This window comes from Mya arenaria, chromosome 15 (assembly GCF_026914265.1).
Source record: "Mya arenaria isolate MELC-2E11 chromosome 15, ASM2691426v1".
Lineage (NCBI taxonomy): Eukaryota > Metazoa > Mollusca > Bivalvia > Myida > Myidae > Mya > Mya arenaria.
In genome coordinates this window covers 32,864,006-32,882,445 of record NC_069136.1, presented here as the reverse complement: position 1 = coordinate 32,882,445, position 18,440 = coordinate 32,864,006, and the positions used below count along the sequence as shown (strand labels likewise).

Sequence of the window (18,440 nt, the reverse complement as noted above, 5' to 3'; positions counted from 1 at the left end):
AATGGTTTCTGCTCAATAACTTAAGAACGCTTGTACCCAGGAACTTCATTCTTGGTACGCTAGTCGGTCATGACTAGTAGATTACCCCTATTGATTTTGAGATCAGTAGGTCAAAGGTCAAGGTTGCCATGACCTTGAGTTGAAGAAATGGTTACTGCTCAGTAACTAAAGAACACTTGCACCCAAGAACTTAATACTTGGTATGCAAGTTGGTTATGTAGATGATCCCTATTGATGTTGTGATCAGTAGGTAAAAGGTCATGGTCACGATGACTGTGAGCTGAAAAATGGTTTCCGATCAATAATTGAATAACGCTTGCGCCCAGGAACTTCATACAATGCAAACTTCGTTTACATTTTCCATGATTAATCAACAACACTTTCTTCTCTTCACTATTTAATATAATCGAATAAACCAAACTTCACTGTTGGTTTGTCTCCAGTCCAAAGTTACAAATTTCATGTCCATCATTTATTTTTTCTCAGCTACGACCACACAATAGGGGAGACAAGCGCTTTTTCAAAAAAGCAATCTCTAGTTTTGATAAGGCTTGTCGCTGTGCGGATTAAAGCATGTCGGCATAATTAAGTGTCGGTAATTAGCCTTGCCAGTGGAAGGCACATCGGGTAAAGTGCGAACAAACAACCATAAGGTATTACCATCACAATAGTTTGTTCTATTGATGTTTTTCTAATGACAGACAGCGAGTGTTTTTCACACCTTCGCACATTTGAAAAGATTTGATAGTGACAATAATGCTACTTTGCGTTATGCACATTCCTTTATCAATTTTTTAAAACAGTTACATACAAAATGTTTTGTAAAATATCGAAACATTAAAATCATAAACAACGATTAATTGATATTTACCTCCTTTCCCGATTTCCGTTACCGTTATAACTCAATCCAGTGCTGACTCACATCGAGTTTTTGTGAGTAGCGTCCCTTTTATAAAAAAGTAAACACTCGTGTGTTTTTTTCAATTTATTTCTTAATAAATCATTTTAAAGTAAACATTCAATATATTTCTGCGTGTGTTAACTTGCGTGATTTTACCTATGTCAGTTGTTCTTTTCGGTGACGCAGTACAGATACTTACTATTACCGCGTTCTTCCCCGGTCCGATATTTTCGACCTGAAATGGACTTGGAAAAAAACCAGATGAAATTCTAATAGCATAGAAAGGACGCAGGCAATTTTTAAGACGAGAATTGGGGGTAAAAAAGTGCGTCCTATGCATGATATAATACGGTATATCATTTCAGTCTTTAACTTTGGACTAGAAATATGTAAACGATTAACACTAAGACCACACATGCACGATAGATCTATAGCATGTTAAAATATGTGGTAAATTCACTGTGAAAGAAGAGAAACATCTGTAATTATCTATATTCGGCTTATTGTTTATCATTACGTAACTATAATGAAACAAAATTATTAACTGTTACATTTAATAACAATACTATAAACTGTAAGAAAACACAAAATTGATCGGTAACAAATTGATCGGTATTGTGAACAGAGACCCGGGTTTTAGGGATATTCCAAGCGCCTACATGACTGGAACAGGAAGTAATCGATTATTGAATCTGCACACATCATTTTTTACATAATCCAAATTATGAAAAGACCTAGTTTTGAAAATTGAATTTTAATGGAAAAAACCGGTACGCTAATGTTGTACCGCGGTACGATTTTTTTTGCTTCGTACCGCGGTATACCGGTATATCGTGGCAGCCCTACAGACCACATGCCTTACCATTTTCCTCCTAATAATATATGTAATTTCTTCTCTACCATTGATACTTTCAGCCATTGAATCACTGTAAACCTCTGAAAATTAAACATCTGACTTCATTTTCTGTGGTTCTAGATATTTCACCTGCAGCTAACTTATTCTGTTTTAACAACCAAAATGAATATCTGGACACTTTGTGACTTTTGAAGCATACAAAATTTCACCCAACGTACATGTAAAATTCATTAAAATAATGGATTATTTTTAGCACATCACCGCAAGCTTGTTTCATTTTGTTTACACCTGGGTAACACGTGTATAACAAAAGGACAGTAGTGTAATAATGGTAATAGGACTAACAGAAGGCCAGACATGCTCATGTTGCAAACTTAGGCCTTTTTTTTTTGATCTTTCGTTTTACGGACCCGCCGACAGAAAAAATGCCATTTTGAAAAAAAAAAAAAAATTGCAAATTTCCGATAAACTGTCGTATCCAATGCGTCAAAAAAAATCACGAATTGAAAATGAATTGGTTCCCGTTCCCGAAGTTAAATTTTCAATGGTTATTTAAATGACGCGGAAAACCAAGCGTGCCGTATTTTAAACCAATCAAAATTAAGCACATTATTCAGCCCGGTACGTTTGTCAAAATGTCTGCGCCCGTGTGGGTGCAACTTGAGATCGAAGTGAAGGGGAAAACTTCCAGTATTCTACCTTTATCAATGAAATGTATTTATATACAATTAACAATAAGAATTTATAATTTTAAAATTTATAGTTTATCCACTAAGGACAGAAAAAATACTCTGCTTGGCTGATGACTTTGGATGAGTAATGGGGGGAAATCTTAGTACATTTTTAAATAAAAAAAATGTAAAAATAGAATGTAAGATTTGACCTTTAAGTAAAACTAAGATTTCCCCAACCCAATGCGGATACTGTGTTACATGATTAACCGCCTACCTTAGTACTGTATTACAAGCACCATATCACGTACATAGGTAGTTAATGGGTTAAAGGCACATACTACTTCAACTCTCTACCACACAAGAAAAAAGCTGTTATTTATGTATAAACCATGTTTATTCTAAGAAGCATGAAACAATACAAATGTGTTTGATTGACTTAAGTTGCTAAAGAATTAACTAATGCATGCAAAACTTCATAAGTTCATACATTATTAAGAACATTTATGTTTTCCGACAGGAAAAAAAAAATTGGAATTTGTTTTTTTAATTTTTTTTTTTTTTCCTCCTCCTACGACCATGTGGCATCCTGGCGGTTCGTAAAACAAAGAATAAAAAAAGAAAGGCCTTACTACCCTTTTTTGTGTCCGGAAAAAAAAAAATCTTTTTTTCACCCTCCATTGCTTCGCAAATCATTAACTTTATGTAAACATAAAAAACATTAGAAAAAACTAACAGTTTTTAGTTTTGTTGATGCGGGGAAATTAGCCGGGTGAAGATGCTAAAGTATCCAGGTTATTGTACCGGCTCCTGGCCCATATCTACACTACCACTAATATTTACCACTGGAATGCCAATGGTATTCCACCGTTGAATTTTGGAGGTCTCTCGCTAAAGGTTTACGGCTGGTACTCCACAATACCACAGGAATATCAGAAGTAAACTTTTCGAGAATTACCACCAAAATATATTGCTGGTATACCCCTGGAATTAAGTAGCTCAGGTACAAATCATTCCAAAAGAGCAGATATAATAGCAAATACATATACAAATTTTTCGTTACATGGAAAAGTATTTAGTCAAAACACATTTCTGAGTGAAAACACATTTCTTATAGATCTAAAATATTTCCCTTTAACTTTTATCTGCTTAGCGCAAGTATAGAGTTTACAACTTGCAGCATCAAAGTCATGTATCAAATAATTTAAGCTAGGTTTGACATAAAGTGACCAAACTTGGTATATAGGAAGAGTTTATGGATACCTTTCATGGGAATGCGTTTGAGGCCCCTAGGATCAAGGTCAAGGTCAAAGTTACTATTAATAGAAAAATGTTTGGTATTGAATAACTTAAGTAAGGGTTGACATATTGTGACCAAAGTTGGTTTATAGGAAGAGTTTATAGGGACCTTTCATGGGATTGCGTTTGGGGTCCCTAGGGTCAAGGTCACTGTTAAATACTAAAAATAGAAAAATGGTTGAAACAGTAAAACTTAAGTTAAGGTTGACATATAAGTCCTGAAAAATATCCTTCTAATTCCAGCTATGCCCGTTGGCAATAAGTAACGGATAAGTTTGACTTCTTGCACTGACTGCCAGATATCTTATGTTCAGATTTTTTCTGTTTCATCGGAAACACACACTATGTTATTATTACATCATTTTCAGTATTCTATAACGATTTAAATTCTAAATCATTATTAAACTAATTAACAACTACGAATATCACGATACCTTGTGTTTTTCTCTTCAAATATGTGATCATGAAGCAGTGTATTCAATGCTCCCCAGAGTCAAATTCAGACAAAAATATCCATTTTGACTATGATGAACACGATATCATTTTGCAGTTTGTTTTTGTCAGAAGCTATACATTTTTGCGCTGTAATCCAATTCATCCTTGTTAACCCTTACCGTGCGGGGTCCGAATATAATCGGACTTAGTAGTGTGTAACCCGATCCGTGCTAAGTCCGGATATTTTCGGACCGTAATAATTACCATACGAAGCTCACCAAATCCATTTCCACTTCCAATTTTAGAGCAAGTTACCATATCAGTGCATAAAATTCACATAGCAAAGTAAAATATCTTGCATGTGACTAAGTTTTAAGTACCGATAATGGTAAAGTGAGAGAGAAATCCATAATTATGTATCAGCTTTTTTTCATTTTCTCCTTACTCCGCCATTTTGAGTATGCGTTCAACGGGCCCCTATATATTTAGCTGATTATTTATCGTAAAAACGGATATTCCCTGGTTATATTTGGGATTCTAATTTCAAGATATTTATAAGATACATAGCGAATGTGCATGGACTCTCTCAAATGTTTTTCCATATTGTATTTTCATATTTTCCTCAACTGCAACTTCCGCCATCAATGAAATTCCTTCACCCATGTGTTCGTAGTTTTAATTATTGTTTAAACACTATTATGAACGCAAATTTGTATTAATTTTCGTAATGACAATCACATGAGTCGAACTAAAAACAATGACGAGCATTTCCAAACCAGTGTATGGTTGTTAATCCAGAAATATCTCCGGTCGAAAAGAAGTCCGTCTGCAGGGTAAAAAATGTGAAACTAGGTCAGCGGTGTCAACATAAAATATTATGGGAATATTAACTTTCGGTTTATCGCTCACACTAAGTTGACTGTAAGTTGAAATTTAGTGAAATTTTATTATAAAAAAATAAGCTTGCACTCTTTTTAAATATATATTTGTCTGCGAAATCGATCGAAGCTGCTGACACTGTTATATTTCATTAATAACTAACATTGTTTTCATGACCTATATTGGCGGGGGAAAAACAACAATCACGTGACAGTTAATGTTTATGTCGGCTGTTACATCTGTCAACGTGTATTTCTATTGATATCTTTATAACTAATTTATATTTTAAAGAAGTATTTCACACAAAGAAAGATATGACCTTCAATATTAAGCCATGGCCAAAAACTCACCTATGTTCATTCAAAAAAAATAAAAAAATGTACATTAATCGTTGCGTGTTTTACATATGCGCAAGTCATATGTCAATATTTTGGCATGATGGCAGGAGATCAACATGATTTTTTCGCCGAGTTAGAGGCTGATTCTGACTCGGGCAGCGATTTCGAAGGTTTTGAGCCAGAAGATATTGTTGCCCAGGAAATCCAGGTAAATTGAATTTAAAAATTATTACATACATGATTCAATAATACATTTATCTGGAAGAAACAGTTACAATTTTTGTTTACAAATCTCCTGTCTATATTAACTTTGTAGTGTTTTATACATGTATATATACATAAAGTTCTATGCAATTTAGTTTCCATTGCTTGTCGAAATTCGTTGGTATCCCCCCCCCCCCCCCCCCCCCCCCCGATTTCCGCCATTAAAACAGTGCATGTGATTTTGTTTATTCACCAGGGTAATGAACCCAATGAGGACCCTTTCGAGAACTGGTCCGAGGGGGATCGGGATGCCCAGCCAGAATTACCATTTGCTGGGACTCCGGGCCTGACTGATGGACTTGGGGAGGGCCAAATCCCTCTACATTACTTCCAGACACTGCTCCCGGGGGAAACAGTTGACACTATGGTGGAGGAAACCAACCGGTATGGGAATCAGCAGCTAGACCTCAGACAGGGACAACTAGGGACATTTTCCAGGTATCAATGTGGAGCAAAGTTACATATGAAAACAATTATCATGAATACTGTAGACAATGGAATGATTACTTTCTATGATAATAAACAATTATCAGGTTTCAAACAGTATAAAACACCTCATAAATGTAAAGGTGAATTTACTCTGGTGTAAGGCAGAAATGGATGCAATTTCTGTAACTGAAAAATACATTGCATTGTATTTATTTCTTAAATCTAATCAGAATTTGTTATTCAGTTCATGTATATTTCTAAAAGCTACGAAACCTACTATCAAATGTATTAAATATTGCAGATTTCGAAAGTGGCATCCCACAAACAGAGGGGAGATGCTGAAGTTTCTGGCCATTGTGATAGCCATGGGCCTTGTACGACAATCGAATGTTACTGACTACTGGTCTACCAGACCTGTCACCGCAACCCCGTTCTTTTCATCTACCATGTCACGCGATCGTTTTTTGTTGTTAATGTCTTTTTTCCATCTCAACAATAATGCTAGGTATATTGCCAGAGAAAGTCCTGGCCATGATCCATTATTTAAGCTTGGCACTGTCTATTCTTCTATTCTTTATAAGTTTGCAACTACATACAAGCCCCACCAGTTTATTTCAGTAGACGAGGGTATGGTGCCATGGAGGGGTAACCTTGCTTTCAGTGTATATAGTCCAAACAAACCCATAAAGTACGGCTTAAAAGCTTACATGCTCTGTGACTCTGTGTCTGGCTATTGTTTGCGTTTCAACTTATACACTGGAAGGAGGGTTTCCCTACCATCTGAGCACGGAACAATATATGATCTTGTGATGGATCTGCTCCGTGGCAGGTTCGGGCAAGGTCATGTATTGTTCTGTGACAATTACTATTCCAGCCCTCGTCTATTTATGGACTTGTGGGAGCTTGGTGTGACTGCAGTTGGGACTTGTCGCAAAAACAGGAAAGGCCTCCCCCAGCAACTAAAACTCAAGCAGTTAGCAAACAAAGGTGACACATACATTATGAGTACTGGTCCACTATCTGGAATGAAATACAATGATTCCAATATTGTGTACATCTTAACCACTTCATACACATGTGAAAATGTCACCCACAAGCAGAAAATTAGACCAAAGTGTGTTGTTATGTATGACAAATTCATGGGAGGTGTTGATCGTTCAGATCAGATGGTTGCCAATTTTAGGCTTGACCTGAAGGTTCTGAAGTGGTGGAAGAAGGTGTTCTTCCACATTCTTGGGTTGACTGTGCTGAACTCATACATTAAATATAAAGGCAATGTCAGGAATCCAATGACGCACAAGCAGTTTAGGGAACGCCTTGTTGAGGAGCTTGTCGAGTTGGGGAATATTTGTAATACCATTCCTGCTCCGTTGCCTGGTAGACCAAAATCTCAACCGTTAGACAGGTTAACTGCTAGGAACCACTTCCCAAGGAAACTTGCAGGAATCAACCCTTCAGCAAGGAGATGCATTGTCTGCAATCCTGCTGTTAGGGAGATTCTTGCAAGTAGAGGGGAGAAAAGGAAACGTCCCGGCCATGAGACAGTGTATTTTTGCCCTCACTGTGACGTTTTTCTTTGTGTTGTTCCTTGTTTTGAAATATATCACACAAACCAAGATTATATTCTTGCATACAAACGCCAGTATTCTGAGGAATGACATGTTATACTATCCAATAATTACTGTGTCATCATTGTTATTATTGATGGTCTGTTTTATTCTGAAATTGATTTTTACCATACTTTGCATTGTAGTTCATAAATTTGTATTAACAGTCAGTATGGTTTTGACACATGGGTATACATACATCCATGTCATGATGCTCTGAAGTTTTTCAATAAATGGCTATTGTCCATACTATAATTTCTGATAAATAATTAATCCTTCAATAGAATTCAGCACAGTCACCCAAGAAATCATTGCTTTTTTGGGCAGAACTATTATTGAATTGCAGTTTTGGGTATTGGATTCATCCTGACAAACCAAGGCAACTGCTTGTCATTGATAACATAGGTCATGTACATAACTCTCTGTATTCAATTTTTTATATGACTATTTTCAAAGTTCATTCTGTTATAATATATATATTATAAACAATGTAGATGTTTTACTGATATATATATATATATATATATATATATATATATTCCTGAGTATTGCTGGGGGAGTCACCTGTTGCATCATATAAATACATACATTTCTTCTTCATTAAGAGACATGATTGCACTTAAAATATTTAATTAATGCTATATGAAAGCATAGTTTGGAACTTTGGACCCATAGGCACATGTTGTGTTTATGAAGTCTCAAATAATTTTTACAGACATAAGTTACTGTTAACTTTGCTTATGTGTACATGTTTAAAAAAAGTTGCTATGTTTCCATAGCAACCATTTTTTGTTGAAAGGAAATGAATGAAACTTTATAAAGAAAATGCTGATTTTCATAATTCATGGTTTAATTCAGTAGTACTATTTACTATTAAATTCATACTAAGACTACTGCTTGTAATTTGTTTACAGTCTAGTAGTAGTACTGTCTATGCCATCAGTTCATTTGTAACTATACTTCTTTCTTAGGCCATAATAACACTTAAATAAGAACATGTGAGGAATTTGTTTGCTAAAAATGTTTCATTATAACATTGATTTCCATAACACTGATAGAAATTCATAATTGTTGTTAATCAAAACCATAACACTGGAAAAATTTGTTGGATGTTGTATGGATGTCAAATAAAGAAGATTGGTTGCCGTGGTAACATGTAGAATCACATTATCACCAATGTTTTGAAGTTGCTTAATGGTAACATTATGTTTATCAGACATTAAACCAGAAAAATAAAGAAATGAACCATGAAATGCTTGATTGTTTTTCCTCCAATAAACAAATTTTTCATTGATATTGTACAACTTCCCATATTAAGAACAAAAGTATTGCCAACAAAAAATAAGATTTTTTTTTCTCATTTCTTTGCTTAAATTTAAAATTTGATAATCATTCTTTCCAAAAATACTGATATAAAGGTATATTTCATAGATCAACATAAATTTATGATAAAAATGACAGTATTTGTAAAAGAAAAGTCAATTTTTGAGAATAGAAGGTGTTGCCATGGTAACTATGGACTCAAATTCTAAAACAAACATCTTAAAAAAACCTTAATGTTTCATAATCACTTTCTGAAAGTTTGAATGCTGTAGAACAAGGATCATATGAATGGTAACCTTTTAAAGTCAATGGGTGATATATTTAACATTCACTCAAAACAACTCAGCAGTGAGCACTGAATTACACTTACAACATTGCAGCATGGTAAGGGTTAATATACGACGTGCGCCAACGACTTTTGATAGACAATACAACCGACGAATTTCTGTCTCCTTATTTTGACCGGAAGTTTCGCAATCATTCCACGAAACGCGAACAACATACTGAATCTACAAAAAAATCACAATAAACACGCTCTAAGTTCACCACGGTTTGATTTGAATAATGAAACATAAACATCGGAACGTTTTTGTAGTAAAACATTTCTATATAGCTGCAGAAATCGTGAGAAATATGGGGTATGACAAAAAGTACTTTCACTTTTGACAGGACGTTGTTATGGTAATGGGTACCTGTTCTGTTTCCCCGCATATTTCCGACTGGTTTACGTGGTTTGTGCAGTAAAAAGACCGATAATGAATGACAATTGGTACACCAGTTGGTTCTGAGATATGGGTTATAGAACACTAATTTTATTTTTTTCTTAACCTTGGAGCAACGTTCGTCGGAAAATATAAAAATAAAACTATGAAAATGAATTTTATTTTTATTTGGGTTTTGCAATATTTAGGTACGGCGCTCCCGTAAATCTAAAGATATAAAAACTCTGGCCTTAGGAAAATTATAAATGCCTATATTTCAGCTTTCAAAAAGCTTATCACTATAAAAATCGAGCTCTTGATAAGAAATATTGCTGCTGTCTCAAATTGTTCTTACTTTTCACAAAAAATAAGTGCATGAGTGGTATTTATGCAGAAGAAAACATCAGAAGAAAACATCAGTTTGGTGTGGCCTTAACACACATTAACTATACATTGGCCTCCATTAGTTGGGCATACATGTCTCTTGTTGAGTGTTGTTTTAAAGAGAGGGTGGAGGGAATCTTTATATAGGTGTGTCGTATTACAGAGAGGGTGGAGAATCTTTTTATAGGTGTGTCGTATTACAGAGAGGGTGGAGGGAATCTTTATATAGGTGTGTCATATTACAGAGAGGGTGGAGGGAATCTTTATATAGGTGTTTCGTATTACAGAGAGGGTGGAGGGAATCTTTATATAGGTGTGTCATATTACAGTGAGGGTGGAGGGAATCTTTATATAGGTGTGTCATATTACAGAGAGGGTGGAGGGAATCTTTATATAGGTGTTTCGTATTACAGAGAGGGTTGAGGGAATCTTTATATATGTGTCGTATTACAGAGAGGGTGGAGGGAATCTTTATATAGGTGTGTCGTATTACAGAGAGGGTGGAGGGAATCTTTATATAGGTGTGTCGTATTACAGAGAGGGTGGAGGGAATCTTTATATAGGTGTGTCGTATTACAGAGAGGGTGGAGGGAATCTTTATATAGGTGTTTCGTATTACAGAGAGGGTGGAGGGAATCTTTATATAGGTGTGTCATATTACAGAGAGGGTGGAGGTAATCTTTATATAGGTGTGTCGTATTACAGAGAGGGTGGAGGTTATCTTTTTGTAGGTGTGTTGTATTACAGAGAGGGTGGAGGGAATCTTTATATAGGTGTGTCATATTACAGTGAGTGTGGAGGGAATCTTTATATAGGTGTGTCTTATTACAGAGAGGGTGGAGGGAATCTTTATATAGGTGTGTCATATTACAGAGAGGGTGGAGGGAATCTTTATATAGGTGTGTCGTATTACAGAGAGGGTGGAGGGAATCTTTATAAAGGTGTGTCATATTACAGAGAGGGTGGAGGTTATCTTTATATAGGTATTACAGAGAGGGTGGAGGTTATCTTTATAAAAGTGTGTCATATTACAGTGAGGGTGGATGTTATCTTTATATAGGTGTGTTGTATTACAGAGAGGGTGGAGGGAATCTTTATATAGGTGTGTCATATTACAGAGAGGGTGGAGGGAATCTTGATATAGGTGTGTCGTATTACAGAGAGGGTGGAGGGAATCTTTATATAGGTGTGTTGATTTACAGTGAGGGCAGAGGGAATCTTTATATAGGTGTGTCGTATTACAGTGAGGGTGGAGGGAATCTTTATATAGGTGTGTCGTATTACAGAGAGGGTGGAGGGAATCTTTTTAAAGGTGTGTCATATTACAGAGAGGGTAGAGGGAATCTTTAGATAGGTGTGTCGTATAACAGAGAGGGTGGAGGTTATCTTTATATAGGTGTGACATATTACAGAGAGGGTGGAGGTAATCTTTATATAGGTTTGTCATATTACAGAGAGGTTGGAGGTTTTTATTGGTGTGTCGTTTTACAGAGAGGGTGGAGGGAATCTTAATATAGGTGTGTCATATTACAGAGAGGGTGGAGGGAATCTTTATAAAGGTGTGTCTTATTACAGTAAAGGTGGAGGTAATCTTAATATAGGTGTGTTGATTTTCAGAGAGGGTGGAGGGAATCTTTATTTTGGTTTGTTGTATAACAGAGACAGTGTGAATGGAATCTTTATTTTGTGTGTTAAATTACTGCAAGGGGTGTGGAGTTAAATCTTTATTTTGGTGTGTTGTATAACAAAGTGCGTGAATGGAATCTTGATTTTGGTGTGTTGCATTACAGAGAGTGTGGAAGGAATTTTGGAGCAGGTGGAGGAGGATGACCCACTGACGAGGGAGACCCTCAGACAGCTCGCTGCATCCAACATACTGCAGAAGGTACTTATAATGTTACAGGCAACTTATACATACGTCATACTCAGTTGTGTTGGAGGAAATACAGAGTTTTTTTACATGGCTGAAACAGGCATTTGATTCTTGATTTTGCTTAGCCCAGGGTTAAAGTTCATTTTACATAATGGGCCATGCTGAAACTAGGAAAAATTCAAATACTGTGAAATCATTAATGTTCGTGGGCATGAAATTTCGTGGTTTGCCGAAAAAAAACAATTTCGTGGGTACTTGAATTCGTGGATTTTCATTTTTGAAAAAAAAAATCGAAGATGCGATCGTCCTAGATCGTCTGCCTAATATCCACGCACTGGCCCGTGATTTCCGTCTTCTACGTCACTCGGTTTATGACACTCGCTAATGTGGTACGACATGCCAATTAGTGCATATACCCATGTCACTTATCGATTTACTTGAAAATAAAGGTAATAAAAGAGGATGTACCCTGATTATAAATACAGATAGAGAAGCCATTGAATGCCAATTAAGAATTTTGCAAACTGTGAAAACACCGAAAAGGTGCGTATATTGTCACGTTCGGTGCTTAGTAACCTTCAATGTACTAGTAATCGATTAATTATTTCATTAAATAAGAAAAATCGAGTACAGACACTTATCACGCACATCTTGTAAACTTGGAGATTTTCATTAACAGCACACGTTTAAACACGTGCTTATAATTGTCATTTGCTGCATAAATTACATTTAATTGATTTGGTTCGTTATTTGTTAAAGGCAGTTATAATATATTAACAGAATAATGATCGTAAGTTATACAGTGAGACAGGTTTTAACACTGCATACTGCGACCTCTGTAAATAATATACTAAAGTATGTACGTAACAAGGCAATTGAAAAAGTGAATAAAGGGTTTATATTTCGTGGGATCTTGAATTCGTGGATCACCCAACCCACGAAAACCACGAACATTAATGCCCCACGAACATTAATGATTTCACAGTACCTGAATGGGCCATGCTTAACAAAGTTCATATACCACAAAAAGCCATCGTTTACCCAGGAATAAAGTTCAGGTACTGAACCACAATAAGCCATACTTAACTCAGAAGGTACCAAAATGAGCCCTGCTTAACACAGCGATAACATTTAGTCACATCAATGAGCCATGGTAAGCCTATGAATAACAATGAGCCCTGCTTGACACAGGGATAAGCTCATTTACCACATTAGCCATGGTTAGCCAAGGAATAAAGTTCATTTACCACAATGAACCATGGTTAACATAGGGATACAGTTCAGGTATCACATTGAGCCATGGTTTACACAGGGATACAGTTCAGGTATCACAATGAGCCATGGTTTACACTGGGATACAGTTCAGGTACCACAATGAGCTATGGCTTACACAGGGATACAGTTCAGGTACCACAATGAGCTATGGTTTACACTGGGATACAGTTCAGGTACCACAATGAGCCATGGTTAACACAGGAATACAGTTCAGGTACCACAATGAGCTATGGTTTACACAGGGATACAGTTCAGGTACCACAATGAGCTATGGTTTACACAGGGATACAGTTCAGGTACCACAATGAGCCATGGTTTACACAGGGATACAGTTCAGGTACCACAATGCGCCATGGTTTACACAGGGATACAGTTCAGGTACCACAATGCGCCATGGTTAACACAGGGATACAGTTCAGGTACCACAATGCGCCATGGTTAACACAGGGATACAGTTCAGGTACCACAATGAGCCATGGTTAACACAGGAATACAGTTCAGGTACCACAATGAGCCATGGTTTACACAGGGATACAGTTCAGGTATCACAATGCGCCATGGTTTACACAGGGATATAGTTCAGGTACCACAATACACCATGGTTTACACTGGGATACAGTTCAGGTACCACAATGCGCCATGGTTAACACAGGGATACAGTTCAGGTACCACAATGTGTCATGGTTAACACAGGAATACAGTTCAGGTACCACAATGAGCCATGGTTAACACAGGGATACAGTTCAGGTACCACAATGTGCCATGGTTTACACAGGAATTCAGTTCAGGTACCACAATGAGCCATGGTTAACACAGGGATACAGTTCAGGTACCACAATGAGCTATGGTTTACACAGGGATACAGTTCAGGTACCACAATGAGCCATGGTTTACACAGGGAGAAGGTTTATTTATCACAAAGGGACATGTGTGTGAACCAGGGATATTAAGTACAGTTTAACAAAGAGCCATGTGCTTTACCTAGAAATAAAGTTCAGGTACCACAATGAGCCATGCTTAACACAGCGAGAAGGTTCATTTACTTCAATGGCTCATGCTTAACCCAGGGATGTTTATTTACCACAATTGGCCATCTAAAAAGTAAATAGTTTCTTTATCTGTAGTATTTTGCAGCCTAAAAAGATGTTTAATCATTGAACAAATTTTAAATAACTTACTTCATTTAGCCATTAAATACTTGATTTTGTATTACCAAAAATAGCATATCATGGTTATCATTAAAAGTCTCAAAATTAGAAATTACATTAAAAAGATAAAATTGTAAGATTTGTTTGATCCTGTTATAATTGCGGCCAGAGGTTTGACCAAATCATATTTTATTCCAGGACTTGGTTCCGCTGATAACATCAGTGAAAGATGACCCTGACTTGTTTTATATGGTTATAAGGTACTATTGTTATTGTTAACACAGTTAACATATAGTTTGTATACCTGATATATGCTTTTATTGTAATAGATAACTGTTCCAAATTAATTGCTTATTTTTATACGTCCGAAGGGTCGTATTATGTTATGGCCTCCATCGTCTGTCCGTCTGTCTGTCCGTCCGTTAGCAATTCCGTGTCCGGGCCATAACTTGGTAACTAATAAAGCGATTTTCAAATTACTTTATACAAATCATCACTACATTAAAAGGATGTGTCGCGCGCAATTTTCAGGTCCATACCTCAAAAACTAGAATCACCATGGGGGTGCGTTAGCAAATCCGTGTCCGGGCCACAACTTGGTCACTAATAAAGTCATTTTCAAATAACTTTATACAAAGCATCATTACATTAAAAGGATGTGTCGTGCGCAATTTCCAGGTCCATACCTCAAACACTAGAATCACCATGGGGGGGGGACGTTAGCAATTCCATGTCCAGGCCATAACTGGGTTACTACTAAAGCAATTTTCAAATAACTTTATACAAATAATCTCTACATTAAAAGGATTTGTCAAGCATGCTTTCCAGGTCCATACCTCAAAGGCTAATTTCACTGGGGGGGCGTTAGCAATTCCATGTCCGGGCCATAACTTGGTAACTAATAAAGCAATTTTCAAATAACTTTATACAAATCATCACTACATTAAAAGGATGTGTCGCACGCAATTTCCAGGTCCATACCTCAAAGACTAGAATCACCATGGGGGTGTGTTTGCAAATCCGTGTCCAGGCCACAACTTGGTCACTAATGAAGTCATTTTCAAATAACTTTATACAAAGCATTATTACATTAAAAGGATGTGTCGCGCGCAATTTTCAGGTCCATACCTCAAATACTAGAATCACCATGGGGGGGGGGGGGACGTTAGCAATTCCATGTCCAGGCCATAACTGGGTTACTACTAAAGCAATTTTCAAATAACTTTATACAAATTATCTCTACATTAAAAGGATTTGTCAAGCATGCTTTCCAGGTCCGTACCTCAAAGGCTAATTTCACTGGGGGGCGTTAGCAATTCCGTTTCAATATTTGAAGTTCACATTTAGTAAGCAGTATACTAGCATAACCTAAATGTTTATTAAAGACCTCAAGCCGAATCTTCTTCGGGCGTATAATGCTCCGTTTCGCGGTGCTCTTGTTAATTGATAAGATTAAGTTATCTTTTGATGAGCTCATTGTGCTACAGGCTGAAAACTCACCCAGCCTGTATGTGGTGTATAAAAAACTACTGGTCAAACTCACCCAGGCTGTATGTGGTCTCTCCAAGGATTCACTAGTCAAACTCATCCAGCATCTATTTGGTCTCTTATAATACTACTGGTCAAACTCACTGAGCCTGTATATGTTCTCCCACAGACTACTGGGTAAACTCACTGAGCCTGTACAGGGTTTCCGCCAGGAATTCCATAAGGAATGTCGGAAGGGGAGGGTTTGTGAGGGGTGTCCCCTCCCTACGTCGATTTTTTTATATTTTCGTATTCAAAATGGTTCAATTTCCTGCATTTTAAACAAGTTTACAGTTATGTTCCCATGATTTAGAATTACCAACTAAAGTCTGATTAACATTAAAATTATTTGTGAAAAGGTTTAATGGTTTCTCTTCCTTAATTATTGGTATTTCTCAAGTTTTCCGACAATACAATATCGACGATATTGATCAACCCATGTTTCGTTTAGTGCGGGTATTATTTATATTGACACCGTTGACGTCACAGCAAAACGTGTAAAGCACGCTGCATGCTGGAACACAAAAGAGCCCGTAGCAAAGCGACTGCTCGTGTATTCGTATTTAAAGCTGCAACAGCTAATATTTTTAAAGCCGGGTTGGCTAAATAATATAATTAAGGGAATGTAATGTGTACTTTCAGATTTATTTATCTTTTTTTCTAAATAAATTAAAAGAACGATAAAATAATCAAAGGTTAATAATAAGCAACACAAAATATAACTTTACACTTTTAAACTAAAGACGGGAACGCGACTCAATTAATTACGACGACATAGCATAACCCTTGTTAATAACACAGATATCTTAACACGGTTCTCAATTATAATTTAATAATTGGTTAACAAACGGACTCGGGATTAAGAAACAAAATAAAACGACACATGATTTATGTTACCGAAATCAATAAACACTTATTGTTTACTTTGCGTCCATAGATGATCACAGGGATGAAGGTCGAAATTACGACAGTGGTGTTTTTTACACATTCCCATTCTGATAAAAAATAGGAGGAGTTTGGTTAATTGGCACTGTTCAACCTCACCGACATGCCTTCATGCTGTCGTCGATCCTGAATGGCTGATACAAATGCCATAATAGTCCCGACACGCCTTCTGGCTGTCAGTCAACCGTTGCAACCGTTGCAATCGCAACAAAATTGTGTATTGTCAAAACTGATGATTGTTTTGATAAGGATTGTCGGTACGCGGATTAAAGCATGTCGGCATAATTAACGCGTGACGGTAATTGGCCTCGCCAGCGGAAGGCACGTCGGGCCGACAAGCCATAAAGGGCTGGCGGAAACCCTGCTGTATATGTTCCCTCACAGACTACTTGGTAAACTCACTGAGCCTGTATATGTTCTCCCATAGACTACTGGGCAAACTCACCCTGCCTGTATATGTTCTCCCACAGACTACTGGGCAAACTCACCCAGCCTGTATATGTTCTCCCACAGACTACTTGGTAAACTCACCCAGCCTGTGTATGTTCCCTCACAGACTACTGTGTAAACTCACCTAGTCTGAACATGTTCTCCTACAGACTACTGGCTAAACTCAGCTTGTATATGTTCCCTCACAGACTACTGTGTAAACTCACCTAGTCTGTATATGTTCTCCCACAGACTACTGGGCAAACTCACCGTGCCTGTATATGTTCTCCCACAGACTACTGGGCAAACTCACCCAGCCTGTATATGTTCTCCCACAGACTACTGGGCAAACTCACCCAGCCTGTATATGTTCCCTCACAGAGTACTGGGCAAACTCACCCAGCCTGTATATGTTCTCCCACAGAGTACTGGGCAAACTCACCCAGCCTGTAAATGTTCTTCCACAGAGTACTTGGGTAAACTCACCTAGCCTGTATGTGTTTCCTCACAGACTACTGGGCAAACTGGCCAAGCCTGTATATGTTCTCCCACAGACTACTAGGCAAACTCACCCAGCATGTATATGTTCTCTCACAGACTACTGTGTAAACTCACCCAGCCTGTATATGTTCTCCCACAGAGTACTGGGTAAACTCACCCAGCCTGTATATGTTCTCCCACAGACTACTGGGCAAACTCACCCAGCCTGTATATGTTCTCCCACAGACTACTGGGCAAACTCACCCAGCCTGTATATGTTCTCCCACAGAGTACTGGGCAAACTCACCCAGCCTGTATATGTTCTCCCACAGAGTACTGGGCAAACTCACCCAGCCTGTATATGTTCTCCCACAGACTACTGGGCAAACTCACCAAGTCTGTATATGTTCTCTCAAAAAGTACTGGGTAAACTCACCCAGCCTGTATATGTGCCCTCACAGAGTACTGGGCAAACTCACCCAGCCTGTATATGTTCCCTCACAGAGTACTGGGCAAACTCACCCAGGCTGTATATGTTCTCCCACAGACTACTGGGCAAACTCACCCAGTCTGTATATGTTCTCCCACAGACTACTGGGCAAACTCACCCAGCCTGTATATGTTCTCCCACAGAGTACTGGGCAAACTCACCCAGCCTGTATATGTTCCCTCACAG

At 37.5% G+C, this 18,440-nt stretch overlaps 2 protein-coding genes across 5 annotated transcripts in view; both read left to right on the top strand.

The window, feature by feature from the left end:
- The window catches only part of LOC128220055 (protein timeless-like), a 194,449-nt gene that overhangs the window by 45,614 nt on the left and 130,395 nt on the right, over positions 1 to 18,440 (top strand). For all 4 annotated transcript variants that reach the window (XM_052928308.1, XM_052928307.1, XM_052928310.1 and 1 more), the window contains 2 exons: positions 11,878 to 11,972; positions 14,582 to 14,643. In XM_052928308.1, the coding sequence (XP_052784268.1) occupies positions 11,878 to 11,972; positions 14,582 to 14,643 (157 nt within the window). The remainder of the gene's footprint in view (positions 1 to 11,877; positions 11,973 to 14,581; positions 14,644 to 18,440) is intronic.
- On the top strand, positions 5,458 to 8,914 carry LOC128220056 (piggyBac transposable element-derived protein 4-like). The gene is made up of 3 exons (XM_052928312.1): positions 5,458 to 5,587; positions 5,840 to 6,081; positions 6,374 to 8,914. Exons 1-3 carry the CDS (start codon positions 5,477 to 5,479, stop codon positions 7,728 to 7,730), a joined length of 1,710 nt encoding a protein of 569 aa, XP_052784272.1. The 5' UTR covers positions 5,458 to 5,476; the 3' UTR covers positions 7,731 to 8,914.